General features: G+C 42.8%; 1 protein-coding gene across 1 annotated transcript in view; it reads right to left on the reverse strand.

Annotated features, from left to right (window-relative positions):
• The window catches only part of KIT (KIT proto-oncogene, receptor tyrosine kinase), a 56919-nt gene that overhangs the window by 29419 nt on the left and 4964 nt on the right, over positions 1-22536 (reverse strand). The window contains exons 2-4 of the mRNA XM_074541496.1: positions 8649-8885; positions 3467-3745; positions 872-1008 (exon numbers count right to left, since the gene is read on the reverse strand). Coding sequence (XP_074397597.1) covers positions 872-1008; positions 3467-3745; positions 8649-8885 — 653 coding nt within the window. The remainder of the gene's footprint in view (positions 1-871; positions 1009-3466; positions 3746-8648; positions 8886-22536) is intronic.

Genomic DNA, 22536 nt, shown 5'->3' on the forward strand with positions numbered 1-22536 from the left:
ACTGAGAATTATGTATTCTGGGCACTAACATTAGCAGTAAAAGATCAGTCAATTAGCATGGGAAAGTATATGGTACGAGTTACTAAAAGTCTTCACAAGGGCTTTTAATTAATTTAAATTTCAAGGTATACCCAGAAGATCAAGAAGCATTCTCAAGAACAACCCAATGCCTGCTGCTCACTTCAAAGGCACAGCGGGCAGCACACTGGCTTACCAGGGAAGGGGATCTCTCTGCCCCTTTTCTGCAGAATAGTTGCACTGACAGTATCAAACTCCTGGAGCACTGAGCCTCTCAATAATTTAACTTGGTGATGCCAGTCAGTAACTTCGTCTATCACTGGCAGACAGAAGCCAGTTCACTGGTTCATTTTTCAGAGCTTTTCCAGTTAGTGAGGCACACCATGTAATTTAAATGAATTAATCATTCCTATGAATGCCTACTACTATTCCTGTCACGCACAACCCCATGCTAATTAGCAGGTATTTCACTGTTAATGATAACAACTAGAATATGTAATTTGCAGTCCATGTGTTGATATTTGCAGCTCCCATTGATTGCAATGTGATGTGTAGGCACTCCACGCTTCCGTATTTAGGAAGCCCAACAGAGGTCACCTGAACTTCACATTGAAATGCCTAACTTTAATTTCTTTTTGGGAAGAGAAACCCATGCAGATAATTTTCCTCCCAGCCATCCTCAAGGGCACAGGAGTTGCTACCTTCTCACCAGTCTGTGGGATACTGAATCTTTGTAAATGCAACAAATCCAAATCAACACAGCATCAGGTACCCAAGACAAGCATGTGAATGCCTACAGAGAGTCTGTGTACTGAGCTCAGGCACACATGATATATGAGTTAAAGGAACTTACCCCACTTTTGAGAGGAATCCAACTAGATTGTACACTGCTATCCACATCCGTGATTATGCATGTAACTTCAAAATCTTCCCCTTCTTTGAGAAGCTCATAGCTTTTTGATAAGGTGACGACAGGAAGAGTTTTGTGAACTGGAAAACAATTCAGAAGTTTATTACTCTTCATTAGTCTCAGCTTTTCCGGGGGGGATAAAAATCAACAGTCGTTAATTAACTTTCCAATAAAATCAAGGCTCTGAGATGGATTCAAAATTTTAAACATAATACACAGTTGTTCCTTTACAACAAGCAAATTTCTGCTTCAACTTTGCTTCAAATTACACTTAAAAGTTAGATAATACTTGTTAGAGCATAGCAACTTGCATGAAGAAACCTGAATGATGTTGAACCATCAATGAGATGACTAATTTTGTGACAATGATTAAAAAGTAGCACTCTGGAACTGAAAACACAGTAAGGATCAGTCACTGAAGAACAGCAGCCCAGCACTAACTACAGATTTTAATTACAAAACATTACAGAAAGTACTGTCTGACAGGTCCCTGATGGACAGCCTAAGAAGGAGAGGTACAGCCCAAGGATTTCTGCACATTTTTGCCTGAAAGCACCACAACCTCTGCTTACAGGGGTGGCTCCCAGTCACCCAAGAAGCAGGTGGTGACATGCAGATGTGGGGTAGCTGTACCCTGCTCTGTTTCAGGATGTCTTTTGTCAACAGTCAGGTGAATCTAAGGTCTATGTGTCTCCTGATTCTGCAAAACTCTTCAACTGTTCCTGTGTTCCTTTCGTGGCTTGTTTTTCTATTTTATTTATCCTTTCTTCAAATCTTTCTCTTTTATTATACTCCAGTTAACTTTGCTCTAGGGCTTTTACACAGGAAGACAGCCTGTGAATGTATCAGACTGTAGCATGTATTAAACAAGGTCTTCCAGACTCTCTTTCTGCCTCTGACATAACTTTTGTAGTTATCTCAGGTAAACTGTACAAAACTTAGGAAAACCCCATGCTTCTCAGCCATTTGTACTTTAACAATAATGTTTTCCTCATGTTGCTGTAAGAAGCTACAGAAGAAAACAAAGAAACATGTTTGCCCTCTTTAGATATAAAGGCTCACACAAAAACCCCCCTCAGCACTCGGCAGTACCCAAGTGACAGAAGGATGCCAGTGCAGAAGGCATTCTGTGTTCTCATCTGCCAGAAAGATCTCTGGACATCCAAAAAAAAAGCCCTAAGTCTATAAAGCCCCTCATTGTTTTGAGAAGGGCTGTACATAAACACTCCCTGTGCTATCATAGCTGCTGTGTGTCTGAATACTCCTGCAGAGCTCCCTGTTTCCCAGATGCCTCTTCAGTCTTTCTGTACCAGAAGCTCACATCTGAGGGTCTGAGTGCCATGGTTATAACTACAAAAACACTACCCATCAAAGCATCTCCAATGCATTTAAAAGTTGAGCCAAGGAGAAAGTGGGAGTTTTACTTGGTGAACTCAGTAAGGACCAAACTCTACAGTACAGTAACTACAACACTGAGAGTGACAATGCTGAATTTCCAAATAATCAGAAAAAAAGGACTTGAACTTGCCGCTGCAAACTCCACGCTTGAGATGGCCCTCACTCCTCAAACTCTTGCCCCACCTCCAAACAGAATGGGCAGGTCACACAGGCCCTGCCATGGAGCAAACACCACAGCAGCCTGCTGGCCCGAGCCGTGCTCCCTCTCTTTCGGCAGCAGCCTCAGCTGCAGCAGGAGGGGCTTCATTCCAAGTGTCCAGAGCTACACAGAGAACAAACTCATTTACTGGCCCCTGAGGAAATGCCAAATGCCTGGCTGGCTGAACTGCTCCCTTCCCCTTCTCTCCTGGGTATCTCCCCAGCCCAGCAATGACACACAGGGTAAGTGTGGGCTCCAAACTGCCCAGACAACACCAGCCTGTGAAGTCTGACGGACAGACATCAGGTTTGTCCTGCTTCCCAAACCCACCTAAGCACCCAACCCTAGGGCACTCTAGCCTGTGGGAAGGTCAAGTGTAGGGTATCACCAACAGGTTTGCCAAGCATAGTGCTGCCTGTAGCAGCTCAGCCACAATGCATACCCCATCATCATCTGTGTACACGGCTGCTGTTGTGACCATCTTCACTCAATATCATGAAGACAAAGACCTTCTCCTTCCATAAGCTCTGCCTATCCACCAAATCGCTCTTCAATGCCATCAATCAGTTCCCGCTACTGTCACTTGTGGGCAACAGACACAGTAGTCACACACTGAAATAATTTTGCCTGTGCAAACCTGTACAAACCTCAGGGTGCTGGTTTGCCCGCAGAATTTAACAGCATAATCCAACAGCATAATCCAAGTTTCTTATAATGATTAAAAAATGCCTGGAAATCGCCAGGAACAGAAAACAAAGCTCATCATGGCTAAACCTTCCAGGCACAGCTGTCATGAGATCAATCTGTGCCCTGACACAACTTGCCCAAAACAACTTTTCTGAGCTCCCCACTTTGCTTTGGACAGCAGTGGGGCTTCACAGCCCTTCTCTGCACCTCCTGGGAATCAGGTTCTCTACAAGAAGGCAAAAATCCTGTGTTACCTGGTCTCACATTCAAAAAAATCATCTCTGATATCTTCTCAACTCCATTGTGCTTGGCCAAGCACTGGTAGCAGCCCTTGAATGACCTCTGCACATTCTTTATAACGATGCCTTTCTGGGGATTTGGAATGAACGTCATATTTTTGGGGAGACGTTTGCCATCACACCTTTTCAGTGTGAAATTTGTAACATTTGGATCTGTTAGTGGACACACTAGCAGGATGTCACTGTCTTCTTTTCCATAGACCAGAGAATCAACAAGGAAGAGCACATTTGGATCTGTAAAGAAACACAATGATCTGTCAGACAAGCTGGCATGGGAACTTCTGATTACCCTAACTCTACAATTGGGCACTTGTCAAAGAAAGTTTTACTTTCAGCCAGTAAAACTGAGTATTGCCTAATTCATGTTTACCAAGAGACATAAAATTTTCTCCTAAAAGAGCAGCATGCCAGAGCAGCATACTGCAAGACGTGCAGTAGCATTCCATACCAGATACACTAAAGAATCATGTGAACTAAAAATAATATTACTGCTTTTTTATTTGGAGATGAAGGGCATTTTTTGCCTTGTTTAGGTCCAAAATATCCCCACAACAGTAAACAGATTTTCACAGACCACTAGAAATAATTTGCTTTTAGCTAGTGGCAGGGCTGTAAGGTTTTATGCCCACAGAAGGATTTGAAAGAAATTTATGAGCAAATGGAAGTTGAAAAGCACCTAAATTATGGTTTTCACTTCTGTAAAATACATAATCTAAATTAACACACATTGCTACCAGAGGAAGCAGCAAACAACTTCTCTCTTTCTCTCTGCTCCCTGAAAGCAGAGATTATTTTTAGCCTCCTTAGAAGAAAAACTGGGCATACAAACAGCACATCTGATTGAAAAATAATCATGCAATCTTTCACAAGGTAATTTTCCTATAGCATTTCATCTCAGCCAACCACAACACACAAACATATAGTACTTTAAACACTTTTACAACCAAAGTTGAAGCCCATGATATGTCACGACCTTGAAAGGCTAAGAAGCTGGCAAACACACAAATAAAGGCATATGTGATGACAAACACTCTGTAAAAGTTTATTTGAGATTCCATCTGCCCTCTCTACAGAGCAGAATGAATTTGAAAACCAAAAACAGAGAGAAAAGTTTTCTTTCTGTTTTGCAAACATACTTACAACTTGAATGATTATAGATCAACAAACCATGGCTTACCAAGGAAGACTGAGAGAATTTGTTTAAGATGATAGACAATGTGCATTTGGTTTAAGACAAGAAGTACCAGACTGAAAATGAAGCCTGGGAGGTTTATGGAAGCAATTCACTACATCAGGCGTTATTCATCACCAAACAGAGAAGTTACTGGCTGGTTTCTAGCCTAGCATGAGGGTGTAGCTTTAGCTGAATTTGATATTACCACCCAAGAAGCCCCCAAAAACTACAGGTTTTGAAGCATCAGTCTACAATTAGAGGATGGAGACTACTAAGAAATTTAAAAAAAACTAAATAATTTCTGAGCAGAACCAAAATGTGGCATTTGCACACAGTGATCTTAAAAGAAATGCTATGACTAGCTGTCACTTCTGAGCAGCAAGAAGATGGATTAAAAGTGCTCATCTAAATGTCCCTGTGTGGTGGTTTGACCAGGAAGGAGTGGGAATTCTGGGATGCTGTGGTCAAACCAATGGATGTTCGGAGTTTGATACTGACACCTGGTGTAGCCAGTGGGGTTTGGACACACCTCCGAGAATACACAGGGGTTAAAAAGCAGGGCTCTGGCCGTGGGAGGCTCTCTTGGGACGTGGAGGAGAAGAAGTCGGATCTCCCTCCCCTGTCCAGCCGCTGCTGCTGGGCGGGGGAGGGGCAGCCACGTGGTAGGCCCTGGGCCTGGACAGAGATGGGAGGTGAGGAGGCCCTCGAGGATGGAAGGGTGGAAGATCCCAGGGAGTTAGCCCTTGGGCAGCCTTCCCCCCCCCCCCCCCAGGAGGGAGAGAGAGAGCCGGCGACACCGAATGTGATAGCAGCCGGCCCAGGAGGAGAAAGGGGGGGAAGAGTGCCCGGCCGGAGCGGCAGCATGTGTGGGAGTGCCGCAGCTCCGGGACAGACAGAGACTGAAAGTTTTAACCCCTTTCTTTCATGATTGGGGCCTTGCAAAAATGCTAATCATCCTCGAAGCTGAATAAGAAGGGAGATAAGAGATGAGATGAGACAAGGACCTGGCCCGAAGAACGTGGAGATGATTGAATGGGGAGAGATGATTTGGAGTGGCCTTTTGGCTGGACTTTTCTTGTGGCCATGGACTCCGTTTGTTCCTGTGACACAGAGACTGCACTTAGGGGGAAGCAGTGGCTCAGAACCAGGAGGGTTCATCGTGAGGACCCCCCGGCCCCAGGGGGTTGGAAAAATATGGGGGGGACAGATGTCCCAAAGCAGAGACTGTGCCTTTTTGGAGTGAGACAAGGCATCCTTGAAAGACAACCCTAAAAGCAGCTCTGGCCATGCACAGTGGTGAGAGCACTGGGCATGGAAGGAAGATGTCACAAGCGGCAAAAGGACTTTTTTCCGGGCGGTGCCGAAGTGACAGGGAAGCACACGAGGTTTCAGTGTGTTTCCAGGGGAAGCCTATGGAACAAGAAGGACTCCTTTCCTCTTCATGAACTGAAGTTTGAGTATACTAAAGTGTGGTGCCAGGCTGGGCAGTTGGTGATTTGGGAGAATGTATCGGATTGAGAAAGTCAGGTAGTGGGGAGGAGGAAAGTGGTTTTTTTGTAAGGTTTTCCATTTTTTTCTTTTCCTTATAGTTTTTCCCTATTTTCCTGTAGTTTAGGTAATAAAGTGTTCTTTATGTTTAAGCTAAAGCCTGTTTTGCTTATTCCTGGTCACATCTCACAGCAGACACCAGGGTGAGGGCATTTTCATGGGGGGCACTGGCTCTGTGCCAGGCTCAAACCATGACACCCTGCTAACAGACATAATTGCTAACAGGCTGATTGCTTTCTACTCAGTCCCCCTTTCTCCAATATGGACAGAACCAAGATATCTTCATTAGGCAGAAAGTATGGCTCCCAGCAACTACCAAAAAATGAAAGACATTTTTGAAAACAGCGGGAGCAAAGACCTGTTTCACTAACAACTGAAATTGCAGGCAAGGCCTTCACTGGAGCAAGCAGAATTGCTGAGGTGCTCCCCTTGCATCTTCAATCCCCATCTGGAAGGGAACAGCAGAGTGAAAAGACATGAAAGGACTTCCTACAGAGTATCCAGACAAACAAGGCTGCTCATGGTCATGTTCTTCCTTTCATGGCCTTCTACCCCATGGACATCTTGGGTTGCACTTGCCTTCTGGGCATACTGCAGAACACAGTTTCCAACACAAGATATGACAGAGCTTATCAGTGCTTCCATCTGAAAAAACTTGAGATCAAAACCAAGAAATTTTTCTCTCTTGTGCAGGAGTTTGAACTAGGCTTGCTTGGATCAGGAAAAAATATGCTTTTTACAGATAGTACAAAGGTACTTTCTGCCAAAAGAGAAAGGAAAGCAGGTCCACATCCACAGTCTCTCAACACTGTGTCAGTCTTGGTCACAGAAACAGAAGAAATTTGGATTTAGTATGTTCAGAAGAACATAAGATATCAACAGATGCCACCATTTTAGGTGTCACTATGTAGGATCGAGGTTCTTGGTCTTGTTCTCTCTTCATTCCACTTTACAAGCAGAAAAGTATAATGAGGTGTTTGTGGCAACCTCACAAGCAGCAGAGCATATGGCAGTATCTTTCAGGTGAGGTAAGTCATTAAACCATGCCTGATGCAAAATGATGGTCAACCTCGCAAACATACGTATTTTACTGCAAGGAACTTGTCAAAGTTAAGGTTGCACCTTTTGCACAAAACCGAGAAAAAAGATAATAACGTGTTGCATGAGGGCCAACAATTTCACTGATGCTTTGGCCAGCATGCTCAGGAGAGCTGCCTGCAATCCTAGGTGAAGGAGTCATGAAGGAGTCACTCATGCAACGGAAGGCAAAAACATCTCTACGATCATAGCTGTCTGAGATAATTACCATAACCTTCAGGAAAAAAATCAGGGTAGGTAAAGTGAAGATTGTTTACCACATGTCAGATTTCCTTTAGTCACAGTCTCAGAGAAAAACAGAAAGTTAAGAAAACTTATCCATGGTAGCTGCATGGCTATTTGGAGAACTCAGGAGCAGTTAAAGGTGCACTCTAAATTGTGTGGCTGCTATGCCAGACATCTTCTGTCATGAAAATAACCTTTGCTGTGCTGTGCTTTCCTGTGCTGGTATCTCCCTGTCTTGGAGACAACCTTGCAGTAATTCTCAAAGGACTAGTACGGTTCAGAGGGGGCTCTTTGAGACAACCCCTGCTGGTCAAGGAATGCTGTCTTCAAGAATGATGCCGTAGGACTCTTTTCCATCAACAGGTTAGGAAGACCACCAGAGCTATGTGAAGGAGAAGAAAAACAACCATTTTTCTGGGGAAGTGCCAGGCATAGTAAACTGTGAGCTCGGGGGCAGCTGATGTAGACATATATCAGCAGAGAAGAAATCTGAAGAAAACACTGCACAAAGAAGAGCAATAAAGGATTGAGAAATGTGTCAGAGCAGAAGCACGTTTTTCCCTGTCTGAGACATTTCTGGTCAGTCATAAGGTACATCAGAGGCTGAATGCAGAGGAATCATCAGTGTCTGCTGGCTTAGGCCTGGGAACACAGTCTCAAAAGAACAAATCCTTTAGGCGGACTGCCTCAGTAAACTAAAAGCCTGGGACCAAATTTTACATGACTCCATACTGATGGATGGCATAGAATTAAAAAGACATTTTTATGTATTTCTTGCTTCTTCATGATAAAACTGACTCATGCTACCGAATCAGGTCACTTATCTAGAGAGGGAGCTTGGATAAACTTTACCACAAATGGGGATGTAAAGAGGAACTCATCCAGAACTTTGTGCTGCTGACAAAGGCCATTGCAAGCAAAGCAGAGAATGAGGTTTCTTCCTACTGGACAAGGAGGAAGATTTATTCTACCAGATTGTGTTCTCCCACTGTACTTCAAATTCAGTCCGTCTTCCAAGACTTATTGTGGAAGGGGGGCAGGGGGGGAAGGGGAGGGGTGGGAAGCAAAAATAATGCCTTCATTGATATTTACCTTTAACAAAAACATAGTAAGAGGAGACAATACTCCCTTTGCTTCTACACGTGTATGTGCCTATGTCTCTGACTGTTGCATTTTTGGTGTACCACTCCTTCTCGCTGGAACTCTTTGCTTTTGCTGATGGGTCCGAGCTCTGGAAATTCCAAGTCACAGGTCCCTCCTCGTTGCACGTCAGCCTTAATTCCTCCCCTTTATTCACTACAAAAGACTCCACATCTGACAGTGCACCACCTGGAAAAAAAAAAGGCACAAAATAGAATGTCTGTCAATACAACACTCTTTTTTTTTTCTGCAGCAAAATTATTATTTATAGCTGTATATGTGAAACTAATATTTTTGGGATTTATTTCTTAAAAATACTAAGCTGAAGTGTGCAATTCTACAGACACCTTTTGGCTAGTAAGGCCTTTGGAACACAGAGAAAATAAAGCCTCTAAAACTGGCCTCTAAAAAACCTTTGGAAACTAAAGTTTCAGATGCACCACTTTCTGCAATGTTTTGGCTTTTGAATGGGAACAGACCCAAGCTATTTAAAAATTAAATTCAAGAACATATGAGTCTGATCCTACATGGCAGCACTTTTAATCATTCTTTGTCATTTACTCAGTATGTTGCCAAGAACTAAAGTTTCCTTGCTCAACAGTTATCTTTTTATAACTGCTCTCTCATATATTCAGATGCTCCACTCATACTCTTGAATTAGAAGTGTCCAGTTTAATGAAGGCATCAGAACGTTTTCCATACTTGCTTGTTTCTTTACCTGAAGTGCCAATTCAACATTTCTTACATAAAAAAACCCCGTGCAAATTATTCTTCAAGCTTCCATCCCAATGCTACCAAATTAGTTTCACTGAGGCACCAATCTCCCAGTCACCAAAGGTGCTCTAATTGACTATTTAGCTTCTTTTTCACTGAACACACCCTAACACAATGTTGTAAATGTTCTCACAAAATAAACCTCTGTAAAATTAGCAGCCCCAGTTCACTGTTCCCAACCACTCCCCAACTGTCTACACAGAGAAAGATGGACATTTAGGCTTCCTTAGCTTTACTGTTGGGGCAAGCCAATCAGGGGGTTGCTGAGATGGCATACCCATGATTTGAAAGTCTTAGTGCGCCTACAAAAATTGAGTTCTTAGTCAAAAATCCAGATAAATTCTCACTGCTTTGGACCTACTTGAATATGAAAAGAACATAGGCAAGTATTGAGGCGATCTTGCAGTAACAATCCCTTCCCCTTTTGGAGCAGCTCTTCATTGCTATGAGTAATCCTTAGCTTACAATAACTGTGCTGTTTGCTCATGCCACACAGTTGTACAAGACTGCATAACATCCGTGTGTAGTAGCAGAGTCATGCCAGTGAAAATGCTACTTGCATGCAAAAACACACTCTGCAGCTCCATTCAGAGGCTGAATTTCCCTACCCACACAGATAACAACAGACGTTCAGGAAAAACAATCGGATAATTACTTGGGATGAGGTTATACACTCCAGACTTAATTCACTCATCTCACAGCTTTAGTTGTTCTTAAGGTATATGCTGGATTAAGACCAGGTCAGGTAACTGCTCCTCTTCCTGACAAATCCACCACAGAGTAGGAAGCAAAGGCTGGACAGACCACCTGCAGAGACTAATTACTTTGTTTGTTTCCAGTCCGAAAGGAGCCCTCCTTGGAATTAAAATTTATCAGTGTTAAACTCTACTGGCACTCATTGTTCCAGTGTCACCAAACAATTTTCCACATGAGGTCTACTAATCCTGCATATATGCTTCCACGACTGAATGCATAAACAACCATCCTAGAATAAAAATTGCCAGAAAAGGCAGAAAAATCAACTTTTAATTTCAGATCTGCTACCTCAAAGTGCAGGTGTGTGTCTGAGCTGTGGTACAGTAGCTCAAACAAGAAGAATGAAAGTCCAAGATCTCAAAAGAATAAGTCCCGGCCAGCAGTGGAATGGTAAACAGGAAAACTGGAAAAATTCTTTACTCTGGGCAAAGAGATGCCTAATAGCAGGGTTAAGGCAAGAAGACCTCTGATTTTCAAAGCCCTCAGTTCAGAGCCAGGAACTTCTGGCATGTGAGAAGACAGAGGGCAAAGACCTCTGAGAAGGGCTCCTGAACAACCATACAGGCCCTTCATGGGGACCTCTTTGACGACTACTCTGTTCAGTGCCCACAGACCACAGGGCAGTTCAAGTGACAAGTCACATGAGCTGCATAAAACAGCAGAAGTGTAGTGTGGTGTAGCTATCCCAGCACTAGCTTAACAGACCAGTCAGGGAGCACTGAGAAAGCAGAAGATATGGACAACCTTCAGTGTCATCACTCCATGCCTGCAGCCAGCAAGGTCTCAGCTTGGGCCCTGCCAGGGAGGTGCTGGCCTGGGATGGGCCTCAGTGCCCAGTGTCTTGAGGAGCACAGTCCTGGGCAGGTCACACAGGCCCTGCCATGGAGCAAACACCAGCGTGTGCGTGCCCTCATCCCAGCACAGGGCAGCCTCTCTCACCAGCCCAAGGGGATGTGCTGCTGGGCCTGGCCTCAGCCCCCAGCCCTGGCAGGCACAGGCAGTGGGATGAGCACAGCAGCCCGCTGGCCCGAGCTGTGCTCCCCCTCTTTCGGCAGCAGCCTCAGCTGCAGCAGGAGTGGCTTCATTCCAAGTGTCCAGAGCTACACGGAGAGCAAACTCATTTACTGGCCCCTGAGGAAATGCCAAATGCCTGGCTGGCTGAACTGCTCCCTCCCCTTCCCTCCTGGGTATCTCCCCAGCCCAGCAATGACACACGGGGTAAGTGTGGGCTCCAAACTGCCCAGACAACACCGGCCTGTGAAGTCTAATGGACAGACATCAGGCTTGTCCTGCTTCCCAAAGCACCTAAGCACCCAACCCTACGGCACTCTAGGCCGTGGGAAGGTCAAGTGTAGGGTATCACCAACAGGTTTGCAGAGGAAAAAAGGTCCCAGTAGAGGTAGGAGTATAAATATTAGCGTCATAATTGATCTGCGACCTGAGGATGGATTTATCAAACCACACACATCACTGTGTTGTGTGTAAATGCTGACAGGTTCTGCAGTAACAAACCCTTCCCCTCATGAAGGCAGGCTCAATAGTCCTACAAATACTCATGGCCATGTGCCTCTGATGCACAGCACGGCTTTGCACAGCTGGACTAGACATGTAACAGCCATGTCCGAGCCAGGGGGACATTTCTAAAAACCCAACTCCACTTGCAGCAAAAACACAGTCTGCAGCTCCATTCAGAGGCTGAATTTCCCTACCCACACAGATAACAACAGACGTTCAGGAAAAACAATCGGATAATTACTTGGGATGAGGTTATACACTCCAGACTTAATTCACTCATCTCACAGCTTTAGTTGTTCTTAAGGTATATGCTGGATTAAGACCAGGTCAGGTAACTGCTCCTCTTCCTGACAAATCCACCACAGAGTAGGAAGCAAAGGATAGCCAGACCACCTGCAGAGACTAATTACTTTTTGGTCTGGGTTTTGGAGGAAGCCCTTGTTTTCTCCCCATCTCCCTCCAATGAAGATTTACGAATGCTAAACCCAATAGACAAGTGCACCAGGGCCTGTTTTTCCAGCATCACCAGAAATTTTCCATGATTTCTACTAATCCCCTATATAAACTCACATGACTGAACAGATAAAAAAGTATCCCACAAAAATAATTGCCAAAAAGATTAGAAAAACATAATTTCATATTCTTATGGAACATTTATGACTCTTATCTACTCTTTCCCCTAGCCCTCATCCTATCCATTCTGGTTAGGAGTTCAAGTCTTTGCAACACTTACTAGCAGGACTATCTAGCAAGTTACTGGTAAGTTTTTAAAGGTAGTAAACAACACAGCAGAGCCTGACCTGTCCAGAGGCACAAGAAATACATTATGTAGCAGAGCTGGAGAAAAAAATTGAGGGAACTAGCACAATATGGTGAAGTATCACTCATATTTCAAGATTATTTTGCTATGGTTCCTTTTGTGCAGTCTGTGAATTCTCAGCAAAACTTAGAAATTCAATGATACCTTGTGCAAAGGATTCCCAGAGTGTAAAGAGTTTTTCTCTTGCCTTCTGAAAATAATGTCTCTTCAAAAAAACTATGACAGTGTAGGGACAGCCGGTTGTAAACAGAATGACTATTAGATTTGTTTCGTATTATGCACCAAAATATCATCTGTCTTTAAAAAGAGAATTTAAATGGTGTTTATAAAGATGAGAATGACTTTGTGTCTTCTTTTTGGAGGAATAATTAAGTGACAGAAATCTGAGAGTTTAACTAACAATTTGTAATCCAGTGCACTAATCCCCACAGCATGTGTCCATCTGCTCTCTGCTCATCTTTTCTCAGACTCATGTCTGCAGCTGCTCCATTTGTATGGCACCCGAGTGATGGGGCTCTTTCCAAGCCCCCTGTCACTCCTGGGGACTCCAGCAACATCAACCATGTAATCACAGCCACGACACCAAGACCCATAATTCAGGAATTAGTCCTGTTGGCAGTATAATGCTAGAGGTAGTAGGGATCTCCAAGTGCCAAACCCCATGGGATACAGTGTCTGCTGTCTCCTCCCAGAGCTCTGTGTTCATGATCCCACATGGGATCCTGGCTTTACCAGTCACTAGCAGGACTGTAAACTTTCTGGGCAATGGGATGCAGGAAGTTTTCCAGGTGTGGGTATGCATCCTTACTTTTTACCTGCCCACCTGCCCCACACCTAGGCATGTCCCCACCCTCTCTCCATCTCTTCACACCTTTGAAAAGGAGGTGGAGTACAACATCACTATTCAGCTGAGTGTCCCCATCCCAGTGAGGCCCACCTGACTACAGGAACAACTCAGCACAAGAAGAGAGGAAACCTGTCTTCTGCCCACATGGGTCCTGTGGTCTCAAGTGGTGCAGATGATCCCACTGTTGATCACAGACTGTGGATCCGCCTATGACACATTCAACATTCCCCACATGCTGCATAGCCAGAGTACCACACTGGCATTCTGGATGACCCTCTAGAGTTGTCCTCAAGGGCAACCAGAGGATATAGTTACTATATGCTAAGTAAAATACACTAATAAGGGCAAATAAGTCACAGTTTAAAAAAAACTAAAATAAACTAATAAGCTCAGAGTTGGACAACCCAAGTTCCATTTTGGATGTACTAAATTTGAGTCCTACAGCTGAAGAGCTTCACTTCAACAACCCTAACTTCTCTTTGTAATATAAAAAACTTGGGTTAAAAATTACTATGCTGGAAACAATCACTTGAGAATAGGGCTGTGCAACTAAAAAAAAAGAATATATAAATATATTAAAATGAAGGGAGAGGGAGGAAAGAGGAGGAGTACAGCAGTTGTGAATTCTGCATGCAGAAGGAACATCTGGAAAACCAAGCTGGAGGAATTAGAAAATCAAACAGCTCTAGATAATACTGATAGGAAATGCAGGTCAAATTTCAGGGATATGATTAAGGACAGCAGAATGTTCCTGTAACAATTAAGGGATGTGCAAACAACAAATGCTCTGGCTAAGGAGTGAACCATCCTGGGGAAAAAATACAGTTTATGTTGGAGCTTTCCAGCCTCAGCACAACACTGGTGTAGCATGGAAGAGCACATCAGGTGCAAGTCCACATCAAGCTCACAAGCAACTGGAAACCATCTCCAGCTGCCAAGCAAACAAAGGATGTGGGACTGCCATGGACTAAGACAAAGAGTCAAATACTGCGGATTTTATTCCCAGCTCTGCCACACATTTCCTGCACAACCTTAGGGCAACAGGTTAGTCTCTCTGTGGCCACTTCCTCTTTCAACTCTTATCTAAACATTAAAAGGAACAAGAAGTTTGTGGCAGCTCTATAGCACAACAGATTGCTTCCAAAGAAAAATAAAACAAAAAATCTTGTGTCTTATCCCACGTCCTTCCATTTTCAAGTTGTGTGGAACATCTCCCTGGGCAGAGGCACAGTGCAGCTTCCCAGTGCAGTCACAACCTGCCCACATCCAGTACCAGCCTCTCTGCCCGGCCCATGGCACTGGCAGTGCCCTGCCAACAGGTTCATTGCTGCCCAGCAAGGGCAAATCCCTCACCCTGCCTCCCCAAGGGCTGGGACACACTGAAAGGGCAGGGCAGGCTCTTCTGAGCTTCTGCCTTTTCCCCCTGCAGTTGTCCATAACCTTCCCAGTCATCATCATTTGAGCTGTACAAACACTGCACAACGAAAACAGTGACCTGACCGTGACCTGATCCTGACCATGATTTCTAAAGCAGTTAACGTTTTTCTATCACAAATGCACAGAGGAGCTAAACTTCAAGAGACAAAATGTCCACAACTCTTGTGTAAGATTGTGAGGATTGGATACTATTGGAGAGGCTATTTTTTTTCAGTGCCTCTACATTCTGGGCATTGGCTTCATTTCAAGGGCTATCACACAGACCTCACTCACCGTGGTTTTTCATCTACAACAACATAAGAGAGCAGAAATAAGAGATATGCTTTATCAGTTAAAGTAGTGGCACTGCTGTAGATGCAATGGTCCAGGGATATCAGCAACACATGGCTTGCAGGGAAGTAATATCCTCTTTCAGCATACCCAGCACTGCTGGATAAAATGAACGTGTTTTCAGACACACAAGTCCCCTGTAGGTCTGAAAGAAGAGCAGAAGCAAAACCAACACAAGTGCAGAGGTCCTAGCCAGAAGCCTGCTCAATCCTCTCTAGAGTATTTACACACAGGTCTAATTGAGGAATATCACCTTTCCAACTCTGTTCCGTATTTGTTAAAGCCACTATGACAGTTGACATATGCTGTGATGGACATGAATGTAAGATCCTTTCAATTACATTTTCTTTGTCTTGCCATTTCATGCCCCAAGGAAAAATATAAAGTGTCAAACTTTCATGTTAATTGCACTGAAACAACTTGAATTTACTCTGATGTATAAAATACTCTGATGTATAAAATCTCCCAGATTTTTCAAAGGAGAGATGGTATCATATGCTTACTTGTTTTGTTCCATTTCACTAAACAGACACTCTCCCTTATGCTAGATGAAAAGTTTAGCAATGGCAAATGTCAGTTTTAAATTATTTGATCTGAAAGCTACATCAGATCCTGTTCCAGCCAGGCTCTGGGGATAAAGGTGGCTAGCAAAAGAAACCATCCATACCAACACTCACACTAGAATCCTCCTCAAAGACATAGACCAAAAAATACCCAACACATGATTGATTGTCCCTGCAAGTGTTACGGACTCTCAGCATATCTGAACAACACAAATCCTTGCTGACTGTCTCCTCTGCCCCAACTGCTTTTCAGAGACTGAAAAATTATCTGTCACTGGACACATACTTAAGTCTAGGCTGATTAGGCTTCCCTGCAGAACTAAGCAGTTTGTTCCTAACCCATCTCCAAGGTCGGTGCTATCTGCTGACCAACAGACTCTTCAATGTCGTGTTTTCCAAGCAGAAACAAAGAGCTCACGAGCTTGTGCCCACTCTGAAGTTCGGGATTCTTGGAAGCTATATATTACTGAGCAGTACACCAGTGTAGGGGATTAATGAGGGCTTTGACTTTTACCCAGCTGCATGAGGGCAACCCCTGTATTCCCAGCCAGCCCTGCTTGCCCCCTCACCCCCAAAGGGAAGGGGGCAGAGGAAGGGCACTGTGAAGAGCGGGAGCTCACCAGCACAGCACTCAAAGGCACAGCCAAGCTGACTCCATCTGCAAACAGCATCAAGGAGAAATGAACATCTCCCACACAAAGAACAAGTGTGGAACCAGCCAGCTGATTCCCACCCATGGCAAACCCAAGAGAGGAAGTGGCAGGAGGTTAGAACAAAGGTTGTCTTTATCATCTGTGGAGGCATGAGCATGAGGAACTACAGAGGCTGTGAGGCACCCCCCTTTGTACTGAGGCTCCATGGTAACCTTTCAGCTCCATAGTCTGGGCTTGCACCTACATGGAACTGCCCCACAACACACCTCATGTCCAGGCATGAGAACAGAACAAGTAAGAGGCACTTGGTGCTTAGCACTTGCAGAGAAAAGAGCTCAGGAGACTGTGGGGACAGCTACACCTGGAGAGAGGTTACGCACTCCCCAGAACAAGATGTGGTGAATCAGGAAGAGCCAGTATCAGAGACAGGTAGCAAGAAGCCAAACCAAGCCAGCTCTACAGACCCTGTATATCACAGTCTCTGGGAGAAACATTCACAGAATCTTCAGCCAGGCTAAACATGAGCACCTGGGACAACCCCTGGCTGGTGGGTGGAAGCCAGCAGGTCCTCCTGCAGGGGGTCTTGTCACACCAATTAGTGATGCAGCTAACAACACTTTGCTTCAGAAGCAGGCTTAGCAGAGCAGATGCCTCACATGACCTCCACAACCATGTGAGAGCTGCCCCATGCATGCAAGCACAACACTTGCTCAAGGCCAGGGGCTGGGGGAAGTCACTGGACCTTCCAGAGACAGAGACACCTTCCTCCTCCCTGCTGGCTTTACTTCCCTTGCTGGGGTGAGGAAAATGCAGCCATGCAAACAGGCTATTGTTCCTGCCTGCTGAGCAGCTTGCCCTTTCTGACAGGCATCCCTCACTCTGCAAATAGAGCCATTTGTCAAAGGCAGACATGTAGCTGAATATAATTCTAGTTTAGCACACATACTAAATGGGTACAGCAGGATCAAACACCATGTTTCTTTCTAAGGCTGAGTACAGTACCTCCCTGAATCCACCTTTTTGAGAAGACATGGCTTTGGGACTTTTCCTGTTGTTTTGAGATTTGTTTTTTGAAGGAGTACCACATGCACTACATTAGCCCAGTCGCTTATCCTGAAGCACTGTGTGTGACAACCTACTCTAGGTGATTAATTCATTTCATTATATTACATTGGCGCACTGTGGTCTCATACCTAAACTTCCCACCACGGAAGGAATCTACAGGCAATGTATTAGTGAATAAATCCAAACCCAATGCATGACTGACCTGCCAGTTTTGGTGGGTTTTTTTTTAAACTAGAATGGTCTATGCTTACAACAACTATCTGATAATTCTTATTCAGAGAGAAACACAGAGTACAGCTAAATATGTATGTATGTACACACACAAGTAGACTTGCAAAAAAAAAAAAAAAAGAGCAACTGCATGCCACAGTGATTGTCAGCATTGAGATTTATACATTTAGACTGATTCTTACTCCTACTGAATTATTGCCTTCTTTCCTCTAATTTCCAAAATTACTTATTAACCAGCTGTCCCCATGGTTAGTTTTGTCAGCTGTTAGACACATAAATAAACAAATTATGAAGTAAGTATAGAGAATGATTAGAAGGAATGAAAAAGCACACTATATGCATAGTGTATTCATATTCAGCTGTCATGTGCCCCATCTATTCCTTTAATGGCTCTTTCTTCTCACTTCTCTTTGCTGACATTTACATTAAAAGGTGCAGTGTCTTTCAACTTCCATTTTGAACGAATGTTCCTTGTAATGAGCAACATAGGCTTGAAAGCATGTTTTCTGAAATGCAGTGAAAAGGTAATTTTAATGAAGGGAAACGAGAAAACTGGAGAACAGTAAATCGCTTTGCAATCTGAATTAATGCCTATTTGGAAAAGGCTCAACTGAGGAAGGAGATGTAAGACTTTTGGCAATGCGAATTCTAATTATTTCAAGTCTTGGCAGTAATTTTATCAAATAGTAGCAATTTCATTAAAAGGTGCACTGGTAATCATCTACATAAGGCCTCCAGAGGGGAAAATATACCAATAATTGCATAATTATGTTATCACTGCTCTTATGATGGACCACATTAAATACCACAAAGAGGAACGCTGCTTTTTACTTTCTCTAGATATTTAGTTCAGTACATTTTCCTAGAAGATTACAGCAATAAACAAGACTTTCAGATTAACATGTTCACCAAATTTTGCAGAAAAGACACAGCTATCTTTCATGTCCATGATACTTTGTATTCTCCTTTCCTTCATTGAAAGAACTGACAGATTAATGAGAAAAATTCTGGGTGTAGTAAAAAGATAGAGTATTTATATAGTTGTGTTACCAAAATACAAGTCATTACATAATGTCATACAGGCACATGGTACAGGATCCAGGATTTAAGAGGCAGGTTTTGGGATGTTTCCACATTTGTCTGTATAAATTAAGTGTACCTATTCAGAGATTTTTGATAAGCCTGCAATAACTTAGATTTCCCTTGTCTAAATAACATTAAACTTTTCTATTAAGATGTTGGTAAAAAATTATTGTAAAAGTATTGTTTTACAGACAATACCAAACCTACTAAGTCATTTTTAGTGAGGTACCTAGTGTATTAGATATGTATCTTTGCCTATGCCTTCTTAAACCATGACTGGGACAGTTTCAGGAGGAGTCACTGGCACATTTCTCAGAACACCCTCAGGTGAAAAATTTCACCTCAGACAATCACACCAACACCCAGGAACATCTGTCACTGATGTTGTCTTAGATAGAAGTGCTTTGAATATAGAGACTTGGATATATTTCTGACAATTCAGCTTCATTTCCTCAGTCTTTTGGCAATGAGATAAATAACTCTCCGTTACGACAGAAGTCCAACTTGTAGTTTTTGCTTTTAAATTGTACTTTATTCTCCAGTTTACTTATAAGCCTTATCAGAAATTGCACATACATGACATATATACATGTAACTGCTTACTGATAAGCAGTCCTCCTTCCTGCTCCAGGGAAGATACACAGAGGACTACTTCATGTGAGTGCAGCCCAAGTGCCTGCTTAAACAGGGAATCCCATTCCATCATCTCTTCTGAATAGATCTAGATTATAGGAGACCAGAAATACAGGGCTTGCTTCTGCTCCTTCCATGGGACCTCTTTTATTGTGCTGCATACCTCAAATCCTAGGTATGATAACATTAATACTCCTGCAAAGTCAGCAATTTTATGTATAATACCTGGAAGTCAGACATGCTATGGAATAGGAAACTTTAACAGCTTGTGTTAAAATGAACACTAATGGGAGGAAGCTTTTATTTTGTGGAAGGTAACATAATTGCTTTTCAAAATATAAAAGTTAAGCTCACCCAGGCATGGAAAGCACTTCCATAGTATAGACAATAGCAAACAAGCATCAAAAGTGAAAAAGAGAATCAACCAGCCACTGCACAGCAAAAAAATGAATGCTTCAGGATCAGGTCCTAGCACAGAATTGTATATAAGGCATACAAACAGAATCATTTCAGGTAAAAATACCCCATATTAAACGGCATATTTAATGTAATATGACATGAAAAAGTAAAACCATGGCATTTTTATAATGTATATTTTCCTTTTAAAAGGTAAAAATACTCAACAGTGATTTTGAAAATACAGCAATGTAAATTTAAACTTACAGCTCCTCTAATCATTATAAAAGTAAAAGCAAAAATTTATTCAAGCTGGAAATTTGCTGTCAACATTTTAAAGATAATATAACTACTGGATTCATCAAAGTCAGCCCCTGAGCACCTTCAGGCAGGTTGTGCTGCAGCAATAAACCAGCCTTTGAGATGTGGAGTTTCCTAGCAGGTGCAGAGAAAATATTTTCTTTATTTCAGTCCATTCAATACAACTCAATTAAGCATCTAGTCCATTCAAAGAGGAGCTACTGATCTGGAGTCGGAAAAAAACCCCATGAATGTTTCCTTCCATTGCTATTCTAAGAATAAGGAGAGAATGACATGGACTAGTCCTAAAATTTTTGTAGCATAGTGATTAGAAGCCATCAGTTTTGACTACAGATAGGCCTTTCAGGCATTAATTCTTTTTTTCAAAACATTTCTCAATGAGTTTTTTCTTCTGAATTGGCTGGCTTCTATGTGGTGCAATTTTTTATCTAACGGAAGAACATTTCAGAATTCTTGTTTCCGTCATTGTAATCGATGCAAATCATCAGCAAAAATCAATTATCTAATACAAGAAATGTCAACATTTTCTATTTTCATACTAAAACATACACATGAAGAATCAGGATCAGTGTATATATAACAAGCTACATAATTGCTTAAATACAGGCACAGTGATTAATCAAAGTAAGTATAACATTAACTGCAAAGGCTATATTTAATTAAAACTCTATCTCAATGGTAATAAAGGAGGTTAAACCTTTCTTTGCAAAATGATTAAGTACAAATGCAAAACAGCTAAAATGAAGCTTACTGTTGGCTGATTTAAATCATGATTAAAATCAGATTTACAATGCTTTGAATCAAATTGAAGCACATAGTACAGGGGGAGGTGACCATTTTATTGGACCTGGAAACACTGCATTTCTCATCTGCAGTCAGATGTCAGTTTTAAGATTGTATCTGGAAAAAATGCAAACAAGTCTGAGAGGGCTAAGAAGAGCAGGAGGAGGAGGAGTTACAAAAGACACTCCAAAAGAAAATGTCTGAAAAGGTTTATCATGGAAAAGAGAAGCCGAAGGGTTTATATCATCGATGTGTAAAATAGTATTATAAAAAGGATGGTGATGAGTAGTTCACATATCCAAAAGACCATGAGAATAAAAGGATGGAATTAGGCAACCAGCAAGGTAGATTAGGTATCAGAAGCTTTTGACCTTTAATACCTATTTACTAGAAAAAACAGGTGGTAAGAGTCTGCAGCACAAATCTGCCTTAGAGCAGGTTAGAACAAAAGTCTGTGTGGGGAGATCTGCTCCATCTGACTACAGGGGAGAGCTGGGGACAGAGCAGATCTCTGCAGGTCTCCTCCAGCCTTACTCAGAGTTCTATGGGAGATTCCTGAGACTTGCTGTGTCTATGAAAAGCCCAGCTGCAGGAAAAAGATGAATGCATGAGAAAATCAGATTTCATACAGCAAAGAATGAAGTTTCCAGTCCTGAGGCCTGCAGACAAAACCTTCAACATGTGACATCCAGCGCAGCCATTAACTCCTGAACAAAAAACAGATTAAGTAAGAGAGCCAAGAGCAAGTTTTAAATCTCATGATACCTGTCAGCAGGAATCTGGTTAGTTCTGAATGGCCTAGGTATGTGAACACCCAAAACATTTCTATTACACAGCTCACTGAGATTTTCCACCCCTTCAAAGCATGCAGGCTCTCAATGACAGGTTATAACCAACCAAGCTTGATTTCTTTTTCCTGTGTGGCTTTTGCACAATGCCTTTCTGTAAAACAAACCCACCCCAGCCTTCTCTTCTCCAGACTGGACAGCCCCAGCTCTCTCAGCCTGTCTTCACAGGAGACTTGCTGCAGCCCTCTGGTCCCTCAGGAGGAGCACAGTCACCCTGCAGGAGCAGGGGACAACTGCTCAGGACTGACAGGAAAAGACAGGAGATGTAGGACTAACCTGGCATTTGCCATGCTTCCAAAGAACCTGTAAGAGATGCATCTCTCTGATTTTCACATTTGCCTGCCACAGTGTTCATCTCTTCTTAACTTAAATCAGCCCATGCATCCTCTTTATCACTTAGATTTACAACTGCCAGTGCCTAGTTGACCGGAGAATTCTTCTCCATATCAGATATTCGATTGTGTTACGTGATTACAGATTCAACTGCCAAGATGACATTTAAAATTATAGACATTGAATGCAGTCAGCTCCCCCAGTGACAAAAAACCCTGTAGCTCTTAATGGTACCCAGTGATGCTTCATTTTAGTTCAATTTCCAGAAATGATCCCCATGGAGCAGCCCAGAAGTTGCATAGCATGGTAGCAACATTAGAAATTTTTTCTGTTATTTACATGTCTCTTTGCTGGTAAAGTCAAGAGCCTGACATGCTGTAAAAAAATCTTTTGCAACGTGAAAGATATCATTAAAAATCCATTAAATCTGAAAACCGGTGTTTTCAGAATAA

Source organism: Zonotrichia albicollis, chromosome 5 (genome assembly GCF_047830755.1).
Source record: "Zonotrichia albicollis isolate bZonAlb1 chromosome 5, bZonAlb1.hap1, whole genome shotgun sequence".
NCBI lineage: Eukaryota > Metazoa > Chordata > Aves > Passeriformes > Passerellidae > Zonotrichia > Zonotrichia albicollis.